Source organism: Notechis scutatus, chromosome 2 (assembly GCF_049901735.1).
Source record: "Notechis scutatus isolate UNSWTSFEM ecotype Mainland chromosome 2, rNotScu1.2, whole genome shotgun sequence".
Lineage (NCBI taxonomy): Eukaryota > Metazoa > Chordata > Lepidosauria > Squamata > Elapidae > Notechis > Notechis scutatus.
Genome location: NC_142010.1, coordinates 225,197,177 through 225,221,031, shown reverse-complemented (window position 1 = coordinate 225,221,031; position 23,855 = coordinate 225,197,177). Strand labels below are relative to the sequence as shown.

Sequence of the window (23,855 nt, the reverse complement as noted above, 5' to 3'; positions counted from 1 at the left end):
CCAAGAAACATAATCTAAATGTCTGTCTTGTTGGAAGGCAGCAAAAAGTGGGAAAGAAATACAAAGACAGGAATGCTGAATGAGGCAGTGAAACTCAGCTCCGTTTCATGATAACAGAGAATTGTATTCTGAGTTCAAAAGAACAGGAATCTGACCTTTCAGTCAAACTAGCTGACATTTGTTCTAAAACTTGGTTGACTTTTGAATTGTCCTGGATGATGGCAATTTGCTTGCAACATTATCTGTTCTGCTTTTTGTATTAGATAAATAAGAATGTATCACATTTACTGAAGAATAAGTGCTACTGTAATTCATCCTTTCTGACTTTGTCAGCTCATTGCCTTCCTAGCCTACTGGTATAATGGAAGGTATTGTGTTCACCTGCAGGTCCTTAAACATGCAGAGAACAGAATGCACAAATCAGTGTCAATTTACAGTGCTAGTTATCAGCAAAATTGAATAGAATGATATATTTACAATAAAAGTAAATACTACTCTCTTTCCTGTTCCACTTTCAAACAATTTTCACAACTTTCATTTTACATTCTTTGTTACATTTTAGTATCAGTTGTACAATGACCAAAATATATACACATAGCTTTAAAATAAAGTTTGAATATTTTGGACATTTTTTAACTTTTCAACTTGTTTTTCCTATTTTGTGCCAACTGTCGTTCCTTGATTTAGAAATTAAACACTTTGTGGTATGAGCAAAGGCATTAACTTAAGTTAGGTCATTTGGGGGGAGGGTTCTAAAAATAAAAATGGTTATCATTAGCATTATTCTTTTTAAAGAAGTTGGGTCTTTTAAAAAAAGAAAAGAAAATGTATAATTTTATAATGCAGTTTAATCTTCTTTCCTTTTTTCAATAAAAAACCTGCATCTTTTATTTTGGTATGGTATTTCTAAAACACCGGTTACCAAGTTTTAGTAAATATATTAATATCCTTGGCCTTGGTGTGGCAGGTTTTAGAATTAAGCTATGTGAAGTTAAAATAACTATATAATATAATATACACACACACATAATATTATAACAATTTAAAGATGTACATTAGAAAAATGTTTAACTTTGTCTTCACTACATTGTGTTCTGATGAGATAATGGAAGACAAATACCTACAGTTAATTCATAATTTCAAAATCTGTGATTCGTCTATGACAGGAATTTGATAAAATATCATAATATGTTAATACATTTTTGCATCCCCAAAGTAGTTTTGCCTGAGAAATTAATATTCATAATTCCAAATGGTGCTTCAAGAATTTGTTGGAACACTATTTAATTTAATTTCATGAATATATTGCTTATAGAAGGGCATTTTTATAATATACCAGGGAAATAAAGTTTGGAAATAGAATTTAATGTCTCTATTGAAGCATTTCTCCCAGGATGTAAAATCCTAATATTTAATATTTTATTTTTTTCTTTACAGAAGAGAACTGTAAATACTAGCAATACTGAATTACCCAAAAGCCAGACCAGTGCAGTTTCTTCCGTCAATAAGGTAATTTACCTGTTTGTAGACCTATTAACCTTCCCAAAAGCAAAATATTTCCCTATTGTTTTAAATGTTTATGATGCTGCTACTGGAACAGATCATTGCTTTTCCAAAGAGGTAGAGAGTTTCTGAGCTCATGAAAAATTAAGAAAAGTGCAAAATTGAAATATCTAAATTAAACTAGTTAGTAGGATTAATATTCACAGATTTTAAATGCAAGGCTTTAATATTTATAATTTATTATCGGTGATAATTTATGATTTGTAAATGAGGCTTTGTGCTGGTCATATTTTCTGTCAGCATTTTGCCTTATCTCAAATATATCTCCAAATATTTTAATGTTATAATCCTCCTGTCTTTTTTCACAAGTTATTTTGGAGTACTTCTTAAAATTTAAATGATTTTGGTCTAATTTCAGCCTGTAAATATTCTAAGGTTTAATGTTCTGCTTTTAAAATCAATGTATAGAATATTAAGAACTGTACCTAAGTAGATGTAACTCAGATAGTGTAATATAATAATTTATGTTTACCTATTTTATATCAATTGCGTTATAGAAAGCAAGAAAGATGGGTGCTTGAATATAAATCATATTTGACCTTTTCTGTCTGTACAGTTACAAAAAGCAGAACTTGGCTTTTGTGTGACATGCTTTTATTTTTAATAGAAAGGCAGGAAATACTGTAAATTCAATGAATACATAATACTTATATTTATTTAACCAGAGATGCTTGGGAACTTTCGTGTTGCGAGTCTTAGATATAATCAGTTCCAAAATTGCACGTTACAAAACCATGATTTCTCATCGTGAATATGAACCAATTTTGAGCTCTGTGTTTGCTCTTGTATTACAGAGATCTTATGCTTTCAATTGCCGCTATTCACAATTTAATATGCTATTGAAGTCCTAAATATTGATTAATACTAGTTATATTTAAACAAAGGTTCGACATTCAGGTTTTGAAGCTGGTTCAGTTTTGTAGAGAAATGGTAACAGGCTATTGTTCGTTATTATACTTTACTGTTAGGAAGGTAAAAAGTTGCTTGTAGAAGTTCTGGCTCAGATGCCAAAATAATTTGGCTGGTTCTGATAGTGCCGTGAAGCTTAAATGTCTGCAGAGAGAAGATTAACATTTGCTGCTTGGCCTTAGTATTCTGAGACAGTCTACAAACAAATCATAATTCATATTGACCGTAGATTCTGCATTGATGGTATGTCAAGCTGTTGTAAAGAAAGAAAAAATTATAATTTCTTCTTGCACCACATCTAAATTAAATTCAACTGCCAATTGAATTTATACATTTAATCCTTCTTGCTGAATAGCTATATAGTAGCTAGACTCATGTGGCATACCAAACCAAAATAACAATCAAAAAGGTCACGTTATTTATTTATTTATTATAAAATTTATAGAGTTCCCCATTTCACAGAACATGATTCTTTGTGTTTTGGCTTAATGCAATCTGTGTAGGTAACTTAGAGTTATTTTTATAATCTGAACAATAATTTAGTTTTATGTCCAAAAATCATCAGTGGTTGAAGTTAGCATTGTCCAAGCCTAAGAATTTGTTGGGTCGGAAAGAGTGCTACAAAAAACATGTTATACAGTACTTACTGCTTAACAGGCATTTAGTTTTATTGTGTTTCTAAAATGAAATGATCTTATGTGCTCTAGATTAGCATAAATGTCTGATCAAATTCAAAATACCCAGATGTTTTTGTTTAAATATTTATAATATTTATTTTAAAAGGCATTTAATAATGGTGTATTCTATCTACACTATTAAGAAAATCATATTTTAAATATGAAGCAAGGAAGAATCATAGTGGAAAAAACTGCAAGATTTTTGAGTTTATTGCTTCTTCTGATGAATAAAAATTGCTGAGTATTTTGTGCATTTGCTGTAGGGGGCATAATTGAGGTGTGTATAGACAGTGCTTCTCTTGCTGTTAGAAAAACAAACAAGTTGGAAATAATTTATTAATGCTCACACTTCTACAACTCCTGGTACATTTGGTAATTATGCTATGTCTACAAATTACAATGGCTTCTATGAATCCTACAAGCTAAGCAATACTAATATCTAGGGATAACTGCAGTCTTTTTGCACTAAAATTAGTGATGTGGAGTAAGCATATTTGGCTTAGGAAATATTTTCTATTTGACTGCATTAATTGTTGAGTTTATTTTTGTCCTGACTCAGTGGCTGCTGTCAGCTACGCAGCTTTTTAGCATATTCATAAGGGGGTGGAGCAGAAAGGCTGTAGGCAGAGGGAGTTTGGAAACTCTTCATTTGGCTTCGCTGTCCTATTCTGAAATGCCACAGACTATGTTAAAACTGTAGTCATAGGCAGACGTGATAAGCACTGTAAGAAAAACAAAATTGCGCTAAGGATCTGAGCAGGCTACATCAAAAACTCGGAGCAGAATTGATGAGCTGTATAGTGTGAGTACTCATTTCCTGGAATGTCTGTGCGATTGTCAATGTTGTGGGCTAGTTCTATCATACTTCCTCCTTTCTTCTCTGAGATTGCACTTTTTTATATTATAGAAACAAGACCCTTCAGTTTGTAGGTTTTGAGACTCATGTAGTTAAATGAGTGCTTTCCCAGGATTTGTAACAGATTGTTAAACTGTTGGCTGGGTCTCTTGTTTTATTCACAGAGTAAAACCTTTTCAAGAGTTGCTTGACAGTTTTTTTTCCTGAGCCTACCCAGGAAGGTTATTATGAAAATAGTGGCTGGAAAGTTCTTTAAAGCAGAACAAGAGCTCTACAGATCTAAATATTATTACTAATAAATTTATAAGACTTCCACATAATTGACTTAAAAAATCATTTCTGGTTCTCAATATTTAGACTGCATTTTTTAGGGTGTGGTCATCTGAGTGGCAGGATATGTTTGTTGAGACATGCCTAAGTAGCTATTGCCCTTATAACCCATAGGTAGCATTTATTGTAATGCTATTTGCTGTTGTTGCTTTACAAAACAAGTCATTGCTAAGCTACCTATAGTATATTCTCTGCCCTCTTTAATAAATATGTGTCATTTCATATTTTAGGAAATGATTTTGTTTGATTATGAGGTTTGGAGTTAGTTGACCTGAATTGGAATTTAGTCCTGAGAATACTTATGAGGAAGTCAATGTATTAAATACAGTGGCATATAGTACTACTTACATACACATTAAACTGTGACAAGGGTTTTATGACTATAATTTTCTCAGTTAATTGAATTGAAAATTGTAACTTCAGAAATTTGAGCCCAGGGTGGCCAAGTGAATGGTCTTTATTGAAATAAGATCTTTTAAAGTTTTTGTTCTCACAACATACATTTATGCTAAACAAGAAAATGCTTTAAAAATACTTTTTAAGGAGGAGTTGTTTTGTTTATGAATTGCAGACAATTTTATAGAATTATTCCAATGAACATTCTATAGTAATGAACGTGAATGAAGTTGAAAGCAAAATTTCATCAGAGGCAGATTAAAAATTAAAATTATTTTATTCTAAAATGTTATATTTAACCATGGGGAACCTATAGCCCTTGAGTTGTTCTCGAACCACAGTTCTGTACAACTTTAGGTAGGTCCCATGGCCAATGGTGAGATCTTGCTCCATCAAGAGAATATTAACTTTAATAAAGGCCCAATTTGAATGCCAGAATAATGTCCTGAACAACTCAATGATACACAACTTGGTTTTCAGTGGCCCCTCACTTTAGAAAGCATCATTTGACTCTGGAGCTCAGGGTTTTGTATTCTTTACTCATTGAGGTTTTTTTTCTTTTAGTTTCATTGGGTGCAATTTAGGAATATTTTTAGGATTGTGCAAAATTCTTTTCCTGACTCTATGTGTCAGTGATAATTTGAGTTGTGCAGTTTTGTTCTACGTTAGTTTAAACCAAAGGCTTATTTAATTAGCATTATTTTTCCAGATCCTACAGGAATTGATAGTTCAATAATATTGCTTCTCTAATTATTTTAATCATAATTGGGTCCAGTTACATTGAAGTTGTAATTCTATGTAAATGCAACAATGAAACCTGTTTGAACGCAACACGGTTATGTTGCAAGATTGAGGCACCATTAAATTGATTCACTGATTCATTGGAATCAGACTATCACTCTCTCTCTACAGTAGTTGGACTAGGTCTCTTAATTATTTTGAAATTGTAGCTCTGATCTGAATTTTTACTATAGGTCAACCTTTTGGGCACCAGGGCCCCGTTTCATGGAGAGAGGTTTTTCTGTGGACCAGAGGGGGGTCTTGTTTCACGTGATGCCTGCATCCCTCAGATGGGGCTTCACTTGGTTTGTGCAGCCTGGTTTCTGGCATGCCAGAGACCAGTATCAGTCCATGGACTGGGGGTTTGGAACTTCTGCTATAGGTGACAATTTTACTGCTCTGCTTTTTTCTTTGCAGACTTTCTATTGAGGGTTATGGAACTATAGTATGATATGGAAAAAGGTGCTGTATATTCTATTTTTTTATTAGGGTTTTTTTTTTGAAACTCATATTTTCCAGATTTTTTGAGACCACAAGTTTCAGAATTCCCAGCAAGGTTGGATTATAATCCCAGCATGTCTGGATACATATGTAGGATACTGTATATTCTTAAAATATGCAATAAGACATCAGTAACAGATCTTACGTTTTAAATAAGTCATCTGTGTGTAAAAGTAGAAAAATAAATGGGATATTTAGTTGATATGTAGGACATGAGCTGGAGAAAGCTAGGAAATTGATTCCTGTAATTTCAAATTTCCTTGCACTGAACATATTCTATGCAAGGAGGATTCATTGATAAAATTTAAAAATGCAGAATATTAAATTTCTCTTTCTCTTGGCACTGCTGGTTTGATGTGGCATAGTGAATACAGCTTGCAACTCTATGACACTGCAGGAAAGAGCAACTTTAAAAAAAACATAGAAGTTTACCTGCTTATGACAAAATGAGTAATAGAATTGAAAATGAGACTTTGTAAACAATGGAAACATTTTCTTAAGGGGAGGGGAGAGTAATTTATATAATTTATATTTACTTCTCACCATAAATAACAGTGACTATATCGTACAAGGAATAGCCAAATCTCATCTGGTAGTAATTTTAATACTTGCCCGCTCTACTTTCCTCAGAAATAATTGAAAAACTTCCAGTATTCTGGCTGCTCTCAGTGTAGGAAAGATAGTTCAAAGGTATTCCTGTAATTTTCTTTATGAAAACTGCAAACTCTTTGCTTTCCCCAGGTTCCACCCTTAAGATATCTTTTGCATGTGATAGTAGGTCACAAATTCTATTTCCATGCTAAGATTTAAAAATGCCGAAGGAATTTTTTTCCTATTTTATTAGCTTGAATCAAAGAAACAGTATATTTCTCAAGTTAATTGTTTGGGTTGACATTTCTCAAAGCAAAGAAAGGATGTTTCACTTTGAGCAAAATTGGAAAAGTGAAATTTCAATCCAGAATTCTCAGCCGACTTTAGGAGGGGCAATTTTAGAAGTGGTTCCAGTTCATGAGGAAAGGATTGGTTTGGATTGTGTTGTCTTACATGCAGGAGGGTGCATTCTTCTGAGCACAGTTACAGCCATGTCCTTTGTCATTAAGGTTTCTTTGAGGCAGATCTTTAAAAGGCCTAGCCAACCACTTTGGAAGCTCAGTTTCCTTAAGTATCTCAGAAGGGATACAGAGCTTTGTAAAATGTTCCAAAGTTACAACTTTTGTATCTTAGGACACCTATTCAAATATTTTAATTTCAAGGCAAAACACATTTTAAAAATTTTGTTCTATACGTAGAATACTTGTTATAATTTTAATAACAACAACAACAACAATAATAATAATAACAACAACAATAATAATACTTTATTGTCATTGTATGAATATACACAGTATACACACACAACGAAATTCACATAACACCACCCAAAGACCAGACCCAACACACACACACAACACATACACACACACACACGACAATCCCCAAACACACCCCAACCATCAAGGTTCCCCACCCCCTAAAAACACATAAGCATCCGCACAACAGATAAAAGTAATACTGTTCAACAGCTCACTGGTGGTGGTCCTTATGTTCATTGTTAAGTGCAATTATAGCTCTGGGATAAAAACTGTTCAGAAAATGTGTTGTCTGAGTTTTAATTGTTCTATGTCTTCTGCCAGAAGGCAACAGTTCACAAAAATTGTGAGCAGGATGGGAAGAGTCTCTGAGAATGTTGTGCGACTTCCTCAAACAGCGAGATGCAAAGATGTCATCCAGGGCTGGTAGTTGGAGTCTGATGATATTCTGGGCAGTTTTAATTATTCTCTGTAGAGCGTTTTTGTCTGCTACAGAGCTGCTCCCATACCATGCAAGAATGCCATATGTCAGGACATTCTCAATGGTGCTGCGGTAATAGGACAGAAGTAGATGCTGAGATAGATTTATCTTCCTGAGCATTCTCAGGAAGTACAGCCTCTTCTGTGCCTTCTTCACAAGCATGTTAGCATTCATAGTCCTCGAGAGGTCCCTGAGATATAAGTGCCCAGAAATTTAAAATTTAAAATTTAAAAAATTTAAAATTTTAGCCAGTTGGAACATAACTTACTTGATGTGTTTGATGAACAATCCAAGGAAGGCTGTTGGACTCGGCTCAATGTAAAACTTTTTTTCTTTCACACATCCTGATAGTGATAGACGCAGAAGCCTATGAGGTTTGGGGAGAGACATTTTTATTTGTCTATTTTGAGGCTTTTTTTTTTTAACAATGCAGGGAGTGTACCTAATGCTCCTGCCTCCTATTTTTTCCACAACAAAAATCCTATGTTATGGGTTGAACTGTCATGCAGTTGGCTCTTTCATTGCTGCAGGGAGAACTAGAACTCTCATAGCCTCCTGATTTCTAGTGAATCCAGCAGCTTGCCTATGAGTTAATGCAAACATGGGTAGATCTGCAGATAGATAGTATGAAGTTTTTAACCACTGGGCACTCCTGCTTTTTCATAAAGTGCTGGTTCCTACAGTATACATGAAATCCCTCTCTCTTTTCAGTGCAGTCAGGAAGGTTTTTTTCCCTGTTATATCTGGGTGTGCCTTCCTCAAAACATGCCAGAGACACTCCAAATTCTATTTAGCTATGAATCATTCAGCTATTGTTGGTTACCAGGCAATACTTTCATATTTGCCTTTTAGTTTTAGTATGTGATCCTTGAGGGTCAGAGCTGTGCTTTCTTCGGCTTGTGAAATGTATGGCCAACCGCCAATAATTAAAAAAAAAAAAAGAGTATAGTTAAAGTGGACAACTTTAAGTTTGCTGCAAGATTATCTGTTTCACTTTGAAATTTAATGCAGCCGGACTTCAGTCACATTACTTTTTCATTGTTTTGGTATTCTATAAAGCTGGAATATCAAGATCTGCTAACTTGCATAGTGAGATTCCCATGCCCATCACCTCAGAAACGGTGATTTACAGAACATGCAGAATCCGCAAGTATTAACACTGTAAAATATTTTGGTAATCCTTTTTGCAATCGTGTAAAAAATAAAGTTAATGTTTTAATAGATTTATTTTTGAATTATATTTTAAAAACTTGGATCTTATATGAAGAATTGTACATTTGGTAGGAGATAAGAAGACAGTTCTTCTAGATTGGAAAAACAGTTTGATAGCAATAGCACTCAGACTTATATACCATTTCATAGTGCTTTACAGCCCAATCTAAGTGGTTTACAGGGTCAGCATATTGCCTCCAACAATCTGGGTCCTCATTTTACTGACCTCAGAAGGATGGAAAGCTAAGTCAACCTTGACCCCAGATTTACAGTCTTGAAATGTTTTTGTGAATGGGCTCTCCATCGATGTAGTGAAAAGATGCTACAGTCAATATCATTTTATGTGACTGGTGTCTAATAATATGTTCAAAAATTAGGCTAGATGATTTCCTGTACATAATGTTTGTAATGCCATCTTGAACTCATAAAAATGATAGCCAGCTTTTTAGACTACTCATTCATACTCATTTCTTCATCTCAAGGAGAGTAAACATTGAGAGAAGCATAATATCTGCTATGAAAAGCCCTCCAACTCTCAGATAGAAAAAAATGTTCTTTTAAAATCAGTGTTTAAATTTGTAGTTTTTATTTTATAAAAATATCTCTTCAATAAAAATTATTTAGAAATAAAATCAGAGGCAGAACAGTGGCGACAAGAAAAAGAGGATGTTTTCCTAAATTGCCTTGATAAATAACTGGAAATATCAGAAACCAGGACAAGTCCAGGAAAAAGAAGTAGATGTCTTTATATCAGAATTCAGAAATAGAGGACATTCTGCTCCATATCCTTATTTCTATGATGTAGATAAGTATTTTAGGGAGAAACTACGTTACATTTTAATTTCTTTGGTTTGTATGTGCTTAAGTCCAATATTCTTTATATTTGTGTACAAACTCAATGACTGTATATACTTTAATCTTTGTTAGGAATGTAAGTCACCTAACAGTTATTTGGGTTGGAAATATATAAACTAGGATAGACATTTTAACACTATATCTTTAAGAGAATGCTAAAACTGTAATTGGGTGTGGTTCCGCAAATGGCCATAAGATGGAACCAGAAACCTGGGTTGTTTAGTCTCAGTGTGAGTGAGTCTCTCTGTTCCTTCTGTTGGAGAGTGTTGCCGTTCCTCCTAATGACTGTTACTGATCGTTGATGTAAGTCTGTTACTGAACTGTTTTTGATACTGGACTTTGATATTTGGATTATCCCTGAACTGAAAACTGACTGCTTTACCTGTGAATGATTTGGACTGCTTATCTTGGACTTTGCTTAAACGTTTATGGGAAGTAAAAACCTACATTTACTGTACAGTGTATCTGTGTGCTCTGTGTGTGTATCTGTGTGCTCTGTGTGTGTTATTCTTCACTACTCTCACTATGTCTCCCTGTATGCGCTTATTCTCCTAATGGGGAATTACCTCAACACTCTTTATGTATTTATCAGGTTGTTCAAGATGATGTTTCCTTTCTTCTAAATGTCTTGAGATTACATCTTTTTCCTAATAAATCCTTTGAGATCTGTAAAACTTTGAGTTTAGGGGATTTGTGACAATGTATGTTTTTGTTTCAATGCACCCAGCTGCTCTGATTTCAATGCACCCTGTATTGCAGCTTTGGAAGCTGTAGTGATTCATGCAGGATTGCATGATTACAATTTTAAAATTACAAAGTAATTTCTTCTGAAATTCTCTCTTAAAATTTGATCATGTGATTGGCAGGGGAAGAAGAGTTGATACATCTAGTCACATAGCTCCATGCAATGCAGCTTGCAGTTATTTCATTTTGACCTTTCTATTTGCTGGAATCATAGCCTGGAATTGATTGGGAGGGTGACAGAAGCTTCATGAGTTCATAGGAACTGATTCAACAAACCTTCCTGTCCTTTCTTTTCCTCTCTGTATTAACAAAATAAAACAAGTGGCTAGTTTCTTTTTCAGACATATAAAGCAATTCATATTACTAAACCCTAAATAAACAGCTAAAGAACAGCAATAGTTAAGCAAGCCTTCCACTCCCATCTCCTCCCCACCTATCTTTGTGGTGAGTGTAGTGAAGAAACATTTTAAAAGTTAACTCTTCCACTCAATAAAGCTTACAATGTTATTATTGCTGATTTTAGATTTCTTTCCTACTTAAAGTTAATTATTATATAGCTGGGTGTCTCCCTTGTGCTGACATAATACGGTCTTCTTCTCTTCAACCTCTCTTGTAATGTTATTTATTTATTTTTGGAGTCTGCTCAACTCCAAAAATGACTCTGGGCAGTTTCAGAAAATTAAAAACAGAGGAAACATATATATAAAAAACACCAAAAGTATCCTGAAGGAACAATTAAACAAAATCTTCACATTACCACAGAGGATCCCAAGAAGAGCCCACCACATGAGGCCAAAGCCATGTTTTGAGGAGTTCTGTTGAAGGTGGATAAGGTGGGAGTCAAGTCAATCTCAAGGGAGGATGCTATTATAGAGGGCGGGCATAGCAATAGGGAAAGACTATTTTCTGGGTCCTGCTAGATTATATTTCTTAATCAACAGGACCCGAAGCATGCCACTATGTCATATTGTACAACACAGGTAAAAACCATGGAAGATAGCTTGTCATATGACATGCGGGGCTTTATAGGAATAAAATCACCATGAACTATACCGAGAAGTTTCCTGGTAACCATGGAAGCTGATGAAGCAGATAATACAGGGGACTAGGGAGCACTGGCCATCAGTGCTTATGTTATTGCATTCTGGACCAGTTATAGTTTCTGATTGATTTTTAATCATTGTAATAGTCCAGTTGCAAAGTGATCAAATCATGAATGACCACAGCTGCCATCTTCTGCTCAAGTAGGAGCGGGGGGTTCCAGGAAGACTCCCCCATTATGCACTAGTCCAGAATGGGAGAATGCTACTGCATTTAGAGCCAAGGATGGAAAGTTCCCAGAACTAGAAGATCCAAAAATCCACAGCCCCTCAATATTATTATGATTGATGTGCATCTGTTCCTCCCCATGCACACCCTGACTTGCTTAGCCGGGTGTCGAGATTTATTTATATAATTTGTATGGCTTTGCTCTCAACAATAGACTTTGGGTGATGAACAATATTAAAGTTAAAAACAATTGCAGTAGTGCAAAAATTTAAATAAACAGCAGCTGAGAAAATAAATCCATAATCACTCATACAAACAAACAAATGAGTCCTTGCATACATTTGTAGCAACTGGCCCAGAGACAGAGCGGGGCTTTTAGGGGCTTATAAAAGATCAGCAGAATATTGAAGATCATTCATGCACTAAGGATACTTGGTTTTAAACTGATGAGGATCTGTCCCAATAGCCAAATGTAGGTATTAGCAGTGGGTAAAAGTATTGGGTCCTCTGACACAGCCCTCCCCAAAGCAGGGGTTTCAGACTCAACCTCTCCCCCTCACCGTTCTGATTTGAATTGGCCAGAAAGGAGACCATTGTTACTCCATTCAACCAGTCCAGAAGAATCCATGGCTGATGGTTTCAGAGAGATCAGTGATAGTCAGGATGTCTGCACTACCCAGAGGTGGTATTCAGTAGGTTCTGACCAGTTCTGGAGAACTGGTAGGGGAAATTTTGAGTAGTTCAGAGAACTGGCAAATACTACCTGTGACTGGAGATTTTACAGTATCCTTCTCCTGCCATGCCTACCAAGCCATGCCCACAGAACTGGTAGTAAAAAAATTTGAATCTCACCACTGGCACCACTCATTTCCTACTTTTGCCACAGGTCACCAATAAGCACCACTACAGGTCCAATCATGATACAGAAAAGATATGAAAGATCAGGGAATTAGTAGACAAAAAATGAAATTAGATGAAATACTACTGGGAACAGATGATAAATTGATAAGGAAAATTTATAGAGTCCTACTGGAATATAAATTAGAGGAGGAACAAGTAAAAGAAATGATGTTGGCATGGGTGAAAGATATTGGACATGGTATTAATTTGGATAAATCGCAAATTCTATCAAAAAGAAATAAAAAATAACATTGGCCACATCGTACAAAGAAAATCTATACAAAATGTTTTATAGGTGGCACATCCCTCCAACAAAATTAGCAATAATGTATCCCATATGATGGAAATGTTCCCAAGAAAATGGATTGTACTACCATATATGGTGGACCTGTAGGAAAGCCTAAGATTTTTGGCATAAAATACAGAGTTGGTTAGAAGAAAAGGGTAGAATCAAACGTGAATATAAACCACAACTCTTTCTATTGGGAATTAACATAGAAAGGTACAATAAAGAAATGACATATCTAACAATACACGTGATTATAGCTGTGAGACTAGTCTATGCTCAAAAATGGAAACTTAAGGAAATTCCAGATGAAGTGGAGATAATTAAAAAAATATGGACATGTGCAGAAATGGATAAACTAACATTGGAATTAAATAAAGATGAATCTGAATATTATAAAGTATGGGGAAAGTGTTACTACTGGATGGGAAAAAGGAAGGACTTAAAATTTAAACTAAAATGAGATAAGGATATTAAAATAACAGACTAGGAGTATAAAGAACTGTTGATATAGATGTATATACTATGTAAATATGTATTATTTGCCATCTGAAATAGCTATGTATGACAGGTGTGTCAGGATGATTATACCACGTTCACTGTTTTTAAATGTTTCCAGATAATCCATTTCCTCTAGAGCAGGGGTCCGCAACCTGTGGGCTGTGGCCCACAATCAGGGTGTGGTCTATTGGCAACTGGTCTGCATGAGTGGTGGGCCGGCATGCGTGCATAGCCCAACTCATGCAAGCAGCAGGCACATGGAGCCTTACTTGCACAAGTGGCAGGCATTGGTGCATGCAGGTCCACTCATGAAACTATGCCCGCAGCACCTGCCCTTCGCACAAAACCATCCCCACTTTCCCCCATGTCAGGCCCCAGCCTGGAAGAGTTGGAGAACACTGCTCTAGAGTCATATTTAATATTTAGCATGGCTTGCTTTAAATGTTTTTAGGTGTTCAGTGTTTACCTTGTCCTTCCAAATAATGATTAGGTTTAAACATAACATTAAGTGGTTAAGTAAGTGGTTTGGTGCAGTGCATGAATTCAGCTGCCATTTGGTAAAGACTTCACAAGTACAATCCCAGATAACAGAATAATAGAATAATAATTAAATCTATCTGGGATTGTACTAGGGATGTACAGAATTTCCCAAATCTAGTTTGCTTTCAATTTGTCATATATTCAAATGACAACCTGTTATCCAAATTTTATGGAAGTATTTAAATTGCTTATTAAAACAATAAGTGCCATATGTGTTATTCTGTTTTGCATGCTTCAACTTTCTTTTAGAAATGGGTAGTGAAATAAACATTAGCAAAGTTGAATTGCACATGTATTGCATGGTGATCTTTTTGGGCAGATCATGCTATTTTGTTTTGCAAAGTAATCTGGTGGATTTTACAATCTAGCAAGAATTTCTAATCTTCTTCTTAGAAATACAATATTTTGAGTTTTACTGTTTTGGAATCCAGCCAATTGGAAATATTCTGATGGAATTTTTCAAGTTAGGTTGGTTTTTTTTCCTGAGCTGAGCACAAAAATATGGTTTCTGTTTCATTCATACCTCAATAGATCAATGTTTGTTGCACAGGAGTAATAAATGTGACTGCTTTAAGATAGGCATGGTGCAGGATGCTTGGGATCCTTGGTATTGTCTGAGCTTGATTGATTGTTTTCTTGCAGACATTTCATTATCAAACCAGATAACATCATCAGTGCTAGAATAGAATGAGGTTTGTGATGCATCCCTTCTAAAAAGGGGACGATGATCAGCTAGTCTCTAACTTTTCCTTTTGGACTGTTATTGAGACAGTCATTGGTGAACAACTATAGAGCATTCTAGGGGAAATAATTTATCTGGACTCTTTTCAAGCAGGATTCAGGTCTGGGCACCCAATGAAGAGGGCACTGTTTTCTTTTCTTGATTAACTTGTCAGACTGTAGGGTGGAGGGCAACCCTTCTGGTCCTTATGGAACTCTCAGGGGCCTCCCATATAATAATACTGTTCTGGACTACTTGTGAGAGTTGAGGATTAGAGGCAATATGTTGCAATGATTCCATTCCTGTCTGAGTATTGTTGATATAACATTTGTCTAGGATTTTAAGCTATGCAATTTGTTGGAACTAACTGAACTTTGTATTACTATCTGTCATTGCATAAATTTATCATTGCATTCCTATCTGTCATGGGGCCCAGTATAGTTTGACATATAATGTGCTATATTAGGGTAGAATGTTCATAATTTTAGTTTTTTAAAAAGGTGTACAAAAGATAATTACCATAATTCACACTTTTTTGTACCTTAATGCAGGCCCAGACTTCTGTTGCATCAAAGGCATCAACTATGAAACCTGCTGAAACAAAGGTATGTATTCTAAAAAAAGATGAACAACTCATTCTTGCAGTGTCCGTATCCAAGTGTGATTTTTTTTTTTAAACAACTCTTATCGTGATGGTTGCAGCTCTTGATAATTTTTCCTAGTTTTTAATAAAGAAAGAAGTTGCTGACTGGTGTTGGGAATAGATAGGAAACTAGTCTATTGCTATTATATTTTGCACAGATTAAAGTAAACTGTTCTTTTGATTTGAGTTCTGCATACCATGTTTTCCCCCAAATAAGACCCTGTCTTATTTTTTTTTGCCACCAAAAAAGGCACCAGGTCTTATTTTCAGGGGATGTCATCCATGATGAACCTCACTTGTGTGCATTGCCCCCCCCCCCCCGGCCTCCTTTTTGCTGTCAGAGGCCTTCAGGAATTTCTTCTTCTGCAGTCGGCGAGGCTTTCCTGAAGGCCTCTGCAGCCGATAACAGCTCTTCAGATGTATCTGCAGCTTTGCTATCAGCAATAGAGGCCTTCATGAAAACTTTGCCAGCCTTGCCGGCTGCAGAAGAAATGGACCGGCAAGGCAGGTGTCGGGGTGTGCAAGGACTGGTTACAACTGTCTAAAGGTAAATAGTAGGGCAGTTCCCTCCCTCCATCCCCACACTAGCTCAATTTTTACCAGTGCACTCTGGAGCGGGTGGGATCTTAATTAGGCCTTATTTTTTTGGGGGGGGGGGGTAGGGCTTATATTGGGCACACATGTAAACAATCAAGCTAGGTCTTACTTTCAGGGCAGGTCGTATTTTCGGGGAAACATGGTGTTATTGGTATGATCTTTGTCTTGATTTACTGTGAAAAATTTGTGCGTTTAACTCATGAATTTGTTTAGTGTACGTTTTTTCATGCTCTATCACATTAATTCCTTTTAGGAAGGTTTATATGAGAAGATACTGCTATTAGCAATTTATCAGAGCCTTTGTTACTATTTGGGAGTTTATCTGGAGAAAAATGCTTATTTTAATTTTTTTTAAATAGCAGTTTTTGAAGCCTTCAATTACTTCATTTTAACTGATTTTGAAAATAGTGTGACCAAAGAAATAAATGATATTACAGCAAGACAGGATGATCAAGGCTTATATGTTATAAGCCTTGCACTTGTCACTTGGTGGTTCCTCAGTTTAATTGTGAGCCAGAATCCAAGATTACTATTTGTCTGCCTTTAACATTTGTTGATCCTTGAGATTGGTGCTCATATAAATAGACCAAGTGATTGCTCTATTTATAGCATAATGTGATAACCACGTAGGTTTAAAATGATTGGCAAAGCCATCTAAATTGTAGGATTCCTAAATGGTTAAAACTTGGATCTGCACATACATTCTTTCATTCACAGGAATAGATTTAGTGTTTTAATTGGCTCTTTGTGAAAAGCTTTCAACATAGAAGCAAAAGGAGCCACTGAGAAATACAAGTGATTGTCAAGCTGCTCAAGCCAACTTTCAGAAGCCCTAGTGATCATTCTTCATATAACTTGTAGTTGAATCTGTTGTAATAGAGTTGGGTATCTTAATTTATGAAGGAATTTTTGCTTTCTTCTACAGGAGTTCTGTTTTGTGTTCTTCTAATGCTTAGAAAAAATGAGGGGAAACTGTATGTGACTCTTAGGCTTCCTAATGCTTGGTTAGGGTTAGGGTCAGGGTCAGGAGCTTTCTTATAAAAGGGCAGCATTTTGGACTATCCTTTTCCTACATTACTGTAATTACTGCAGCTATCCTATTTTCAGGAAACAAAAGTTAATATATGTCTATAGAGATTTTCAGTCCTCCAGGTCATGGTTGTCCCAAAGGTGCTTTTTTTTTTTTTCCAAGAGGCAACTGGACTTTCTGGTTTTTTCTTTGCTTCTCATCCAATAAGCTTTTTCAGCTATGGTGGGGAATGGAAGGATTTATACTCCATGCAGGCAGCTGGTCATTTGCATTCTTTTAGCAGGTCGTTAAGGTCACCCGGAGGTTTATCTGTGTCATCAGGATCACCTGAGTGGTACAAATTGGTATGGAGCCTTCTTGGAACTGTTGAACTGTTGAAAGAACAGAGTCTGCAAGGAGTATAAATCCTTCCATTCAGTCAGAACTGAAGAAGCTTATTGGATAAGAAGCAAAATGTCTTCAACAAAAAAACAAAAAGTCCAGTTGCTTCTCAGAAAAAAAAGCACCTTTGGGAGAAAAAATTAATATAATTTCCCCAATGATATCTTTTCCTATACTTTATTCTTGTTTAATTAGAAAACGGTCACATTTTTATACAGTAGGCACTGATATTGCAAGTTCCTTAATTAGCATGAAGAAATTTTACAGATGTTATTACTGTTTCTCTAAAACACAATCAATAAGGTTAATCTTCTAGATACTTATATCATTAATTCTAATCCGTGTATATTGAATGCAAATTATTCAAACAAAAATATAATTATTGTGCAGATAGGTCCAAACTTATGGCCGCAATCAGGATTGGAACTTTCATGCTAAGTGATGCAGTCATTAAATGAATGGCATCCAATTTTACTACCTCGTTTGCTTAATTTTTATTATGCTTTTTTCATATTTTAAGAAAATATGAATTCTCCCATTGTCTTTGCTTGTTGGGGGCCCCATGGGAAGGTTGCAGATGGAGATCAGGTGATCCAGTGGTGGTATTCAAATTTTTAAATTACCGGTGCTGTGGGTGTGGCTTGGTGGATGTGGCAGGGGAAGGATACTGCAAAATCCCATTCCCCCCTCCCACTAACCTGCTTCCCAGCTCCGTTCTCCTGTGCAGGGCAACAAAAGGAGACCCAGCCAATCAGCTGGGACTCAAGGGGAGGCAGAGAAGAGATGGGGGCGGGGCCAGTCAGAGGTGGGATTTGCCGGTTCTCCGGACTACTCAAAATTTCCGCTACCAGTTCTACTGAACTGGTCTGAACCTGCTGAATACCATCTCTGAGGTGATCCCAGGTTGCTACAACTGTTGCCAAGCATCTGAATATTGATCACATGGCTGTGAGGACACTGACAGTTGCAAGTGTGAGGAAAAGTCATAAGTCACTTTTTTGACAATGTCATAACTTTAAATTGTCATTAAATGAATGGTTGTAAATTAAAGTCTATCTGTATATGTTTGTCAAGTTTAGAGTTTTATGTACTAATGTACACTCCAAAATTCAAAATTCCAAAATGGCATGTACAATTATGGGGATGAAATACATTTGTGTAGCAATATAGGAGCCTGGAAAATGACTGTACTATATTATTTCCCCCAAAAATAATCAGGACTAAAATAGCATATTGGCTGTAAAATTCCAGAAAGAGGTTACACCAACAAAAAGAAAATACCTCTGTAATACAGCATGTCTCAAAGAATAATCCTTCATGCTGTTAGATCTATTTAGCAATCTTGTTCCTAGGGTTATTGTGGAACTTAGCTTCCATCAGCCTCAAATAGCATTGTAAATAATTGTTTTATGACTGACCATTTTCAAACAGTAACTCCCATCCAAATTAACCTAAATTATTCCTTGTCACCCAGCCTGCTAGAATGAACTTTGCTTTGTTCTGCATACTCCTAAATTTTAAGATTGTTTGAATCTAGAACAGTATTGAGACTATGGCATTACTTGTGTTAAGGGCACATAGTTACATAGATTTGGTATTAAGCTGCGAGGGAACCTTCAGGTGTTCCTGAACTACTATTTCTATCATCCATCCCTATTGTCATTGTTGCTGGGGTTGCTGGGAAATCAGCCAGATCTAGGATAAGATAGCTTTCATGTCTGCATGATAAAAGTAGAGTTTTGTTAAAAAGTAAAATAATAGTTCCAGCTGAGCTCAGAAATGGCCAAATAAATCCTACTAGTTGAAGAACAATCTATCAACTAGTTTTCCACAGCTCAAATTATACAATGCTAAACATTACATAAAGCAAGCACATTGAATGTGACCTGTTAATGCAGTTCTCTGCACAGTAATTTATAAGTAAGTTCAACTGAGTTGACTGCATTTTCTCTAGTAAATGTTCATTGAACCACAGTCTAAATTCAAGAGAAATAATCAAGATATAAACCAAAGAAAATAAAACATCTCCCAGAATTGAACCAACAGAATCACGAGGAAATTGAACTATTCAATAAACCTCAGTATCTTGGTAACAAGTTCTTTTGGCTTTTTGGGGAAACTAGCAACATTTATAATCCAAAGCTATGCAGCCAGAAGTAGTATTCAGCCGGTTTGCAACATTTCTGGCGACCCAGTAGAAAGAATTTGGCGTGGGTCACGGAACTGGTAATGACTTCTGGCTGGCCACACCCCCGAACTGTTTCCCTGGTCCTCAGTCGCTTAGTTGCCCCTCCCACCTGATGCTTGCTTGCTCGCACAGCTCACCCACCCGCTGCTTGCCCCACCCAGTCACTCCTCCTTTCCTATGTGGCATGCTGGGCCCTTCGTGGCTTGCCTAACCTGATTTCCCCACGTGGTGCCTGCACCACAACTGAGCAGCCCTGATCTGCCTGCCCTGCTCACAGGTAAGCCTGCATCACACTAGGCCCTTGCCCACCCCTGGGGTCTTTCCGGGCCTGCCCCCCACCGCCCAGGACTTTCTGTGTGGGAGGAGACCAAGGTGGGGCATCTTTTTGGGACTAGTCCAGAGGTTGGGGGACAGCGGCAGCCACAGCGCAGCTATGGGAAGCAGCCCCAGGATTCCCAGCCTCCCTTTCGGGGCACCTCCGTCCGCCCCCGTCACCCCTCTCAGCCCCAGCCTTTCCGTTTGCTTTCTCCCTGCCTTTTGGGGTGCCCCCGCCCACCGCCGCCCGCTCAGCCCCATCCCCAGCACAGTAGAGAATGCAAATGGAAAGGCTTTCCGTTTGCTTTCTCCCTGCCTTTCGGAGTGCCAGCTCCTGCTGCCCCTGTGCTTCGAAAGGGAGGCCAGATGGATGTTCCGGGGCTGCTGCTTTCTTCTTTGTCCCGCCGCTCGCTGCTCTCGAGTTTGCCCAATAAGTTCTTCCCAGAAAAGGTGTGTGTGTGTGTGTGTGTGTGAGTCAAGGAAGGAAAGGAAGGGAGAGAAAGAAATAGAGGACAACAGGAAGAGTAAGAAAGAAAAATAGGAAGAAAGAAAGAAAGAGGGAGAGAGAAGGAAAGGAAGGGGGAGAAAGAGAGAGAGAAAGAAAAAAGAAGAAGGAAGAGGGAGAGAGAGAAAACTTAGTGCTATTATATTTTAATTGTTCCATTATTTATCATATATTAATATTTTATACTGTCCCTACACCTAGAGTGATTTTATTGCCTTTCTTTTGCCTAGGTATTTTTCAGGGTTTACATATCTATAGTGTGTGTTTAATAGAGTTGAAAGGGGCCTTGGAGGTATTCTAGTCCAACCCCCTGTCAGGTAGGAAAACTGAGGGTGTCAAATTCTGAGTAGAGGTCCTGGGAAAGGTGTCAGAATAACAGAATAACACTTAGAAGGGACCTTGGGATGAACCCTATACCGTTTCAGAGAAATGGCTGTTCAGTCTTTACTTAAAAACTTCCAGTGATTGAGCACCCAGAACTTCTGGAGACAGGCAGTTCCACTGGTTAATTGTTCTCACTGTCAGGAAGTTTCTCCTTACTTTTAGGTTGCTTCTCTCTGTGTTCAGTTTCCATCCTGCTTTGGAAAATACATTGTTTGCCTTCTGGTGCTTTGGAAAATACATTGCCCCCCACTCTTTCTGGCAGCTCCCTAAAAGCCTGTTGCCTATCACCCTCTTGGGCAAAGCATGTGAGCCATTTCCTCCTTTCAGTGCTCCATGAAAGTACATCTATAGTACGTAAATAATAAAATCAACAAAAGGTGAACAACTTTTTACAGAACTATAGATATGTTGAGGCTAGATGTGACAAGGAATGGCTGGGAGGGGAGGGGAGGGGCCAGGCGAGGCACCCGTTGATGTGAATGACATTGAGTTGGCCACACCCATCCAGTCACATGACCACCAAGCCACGCCCACACAGTCATATGACCACCCCAGTCACATGGCCACCAAGCCACGCCCACCCAGTCATGTGACCCTAAGCCACATCCACCAAATAAGCCACGCCCACAGAACCGGTAGTAAAAAAATTTGAGTCCCACCACTGTATGCAGCGTTTGGGATATGATTCAGCAGTTTATTTCATCCTTTGTTTTGAATGGTGAGGACACAATGAGATCATATAAAAGTCATACAGCTGTAGTTTAATTCAGTTAGAAGGCTAAGATTCTGGTTTTATTTGAGGATGGAAATAAAATGACATGTATCCAAATAATGTTCCATTTTAAAAAAAACTTTTAGCCTTTAATTTTTTAAAATCAAGATGTTACTACCTCTATTTCCACTCTCTTATACCTTGGTACATTTATTATCAATCTGCTGTGCTGAATGTTGAACTTTCTTACATTTTTCTATTATCATAGACACATGTGGTAAAAAAGTAAAAAAACAAACAAACTCCCTTTTCTCATATTGTCGATTCAATATTTTATTATGGCCACAGAATAAAAATTAAAACATTAAAACAAAACAAAACAGAGCAAGAGTGTATTACAATTAATGATTGACCATGATTGAGTCACCAGAATTTACCCAATTTTATGACAGTATAGCAGAACGTAGTGATAAAGAAACTGTATCCTATTGATTTGATAGTAAAAGCTGTACATAAAAGAGGTACTTTGTCAGATAAGGAGTTATAGAATGAGTTGGTGAGACCTTATATAGGGTGTAATATAGCAGGACATGAGCTGTGGTCTCAATGGCCCCTTGTCCACAGGGCGCAATCTCAGTTCACATGGGACTTTTTAAAAATCAGCTCATCAGAACTGCTATGGGGAAGAGTGTTACAACAGGTTAGAGTTAGCGCCTTCTGAATTTAGATACAGTTATATGATATAACTATCTCACTGGTTAGTGAAGGGAGATCTGATTGTTCAAGAAAATGTTCCTGGGTAGAGAAAGACAGGTGCTGTTGGATTTCCTGACGTTTAAGGGAGCTGCTCCTTGGAAAGGCAAACATGTTGGATTTTTTATGAAATAGTTCTAACCCGTGTTGATTTATAATTTATCCTCCATAAGGGAATCCTCAAACATGTGGAAAAGAACCTTAATTTCAGCCAGTGTGCTATAATGTAAGCTCATGCACCTGTTTCGACCTTGGACATACTGTGTGTGCACATGCATAATCAGTGATGTTGTGCAAACTCAGTTATTTCACTGACAATCCCTGTGCCATTGTCATCCTTCATTTTCGGCAATGCCCCCATATTCTTTTATGTCAGGGTTGGCAAATATCTATTTCCAAGATGGGCCAAGATGTCAAGTGGCAAGTTGGCAAAACTTTACATTCATTAACTCAGGGAAGATGTTACATCTCATAGAATAAAATGATTTGAATGTATTAATTATATTTACTTTATACTCATGAACTCAGCAGAATACTACATTATCTAGATTTTTGTATATCAATCTAGGGAATAAATACATTTTTTTCGGTTGAAAGGACTTTCTTAGGAATCTTTGTACTCAGAAAACAGAAAAATCACCTCATCTACTTATTGTGTAGTATACATTGTTTCCAAAACTCTGATTTATTCCAAGTTATATAGTGAGCAGATATGACACAGAGTTATATATTTCTGGAATTAATTATCCAGAAAAGAGAACCTAATTTTTTAAAAAAGGACGAACTTGACATTTACACACACACACACACACACACACACAGAAAGGGACAGGTTGTACCATTAGAAATAATACATAATAAAGTTTAACTTGGAGTACAGAAATTGAGAAAACTCAGTTCTTGGAACAAGTTAATAAATCAAAATACCGGTAGTTATCTTAGCATCCACATTTGTCAAGGCAACAAGTCTATAGATTGGAAGTGCAGTGCTGTGGATTTGAAGGGGAAAACATGCTTCACAGTATCAGTAGCCCTCATATAGCATTGGGTCAAATTCCTTAAAGCAATTAATTTTTTATTAGAAACAATATTTTTAGATTAAGGAGTTGCAACAAATGGTACAATTGCCACCACATCTGTTTTAAAATATCTTTATTCTTTCAGTTTCAAAGTGCTTCATGGCCCTAGTCAATACACACACACACACACACACACACACACACACACACACTTCACTACATAATTCAATAAAATAAGAAATAAGAATCCTAGTTATTTTTGTATCAATCAACAGAGACATTTTTGTTCACCATTTCTTGAGGATAGAAAGATGAGATTAGTAAGAAGTTTCCTTGTTATATCTTGAGCAATTTCTTTCCAAGATCCTGAGTTTGTACTCCCAATACTAGGCTTCCTCAAGCCAACAGCAGACACGTGGAGTGGATTCCCAGAAAAGAAAAAGAAACAGGAAGAAGGT

The 23,855-nt window shown here is 36.7% G+C and overlaps 1 protein-coding gene across 24 annotated transcripts in view; it reads left to right on the top strand.

Moving 5' to 3' along the window:
* CAST (calpastatin) overlaps positions 1–23,855 on the top strand; it is a 282,033-nt gene that overhangs the window by 224,782 nt on the left and 33,396 nt on the right. For 11 of the 24 annotated variants that reach the window (XM_087958156.1, XM_087958155.1, XM_087958146.1 and 8 more), the window contains 3 exons: positions 1,438–1,509; positions 15,422–15,475; positions 23,788–23,853. In XM_087958156.1, coding sequence (XP_087814282.1) covers positions 15,455–15,475; positions 23,788–23,853 — 87 coding nt within the window. In that variant the 5' untranslated portion in view covers positions 1,438–1,509; positions 15,422–15,454. Of the gene's footprint in view, positions 1–1,437; positions 1,510–3,740; positions 3,952–15,421; positions 15,476–23,787; positions 23,854–23,855 lie in introns of those variants that run through there. The other 13 variants (XM_087958152.1, XM_087958153.1, XM_026672542.2 and 10 more) reach the window with 5 other exon arrangements.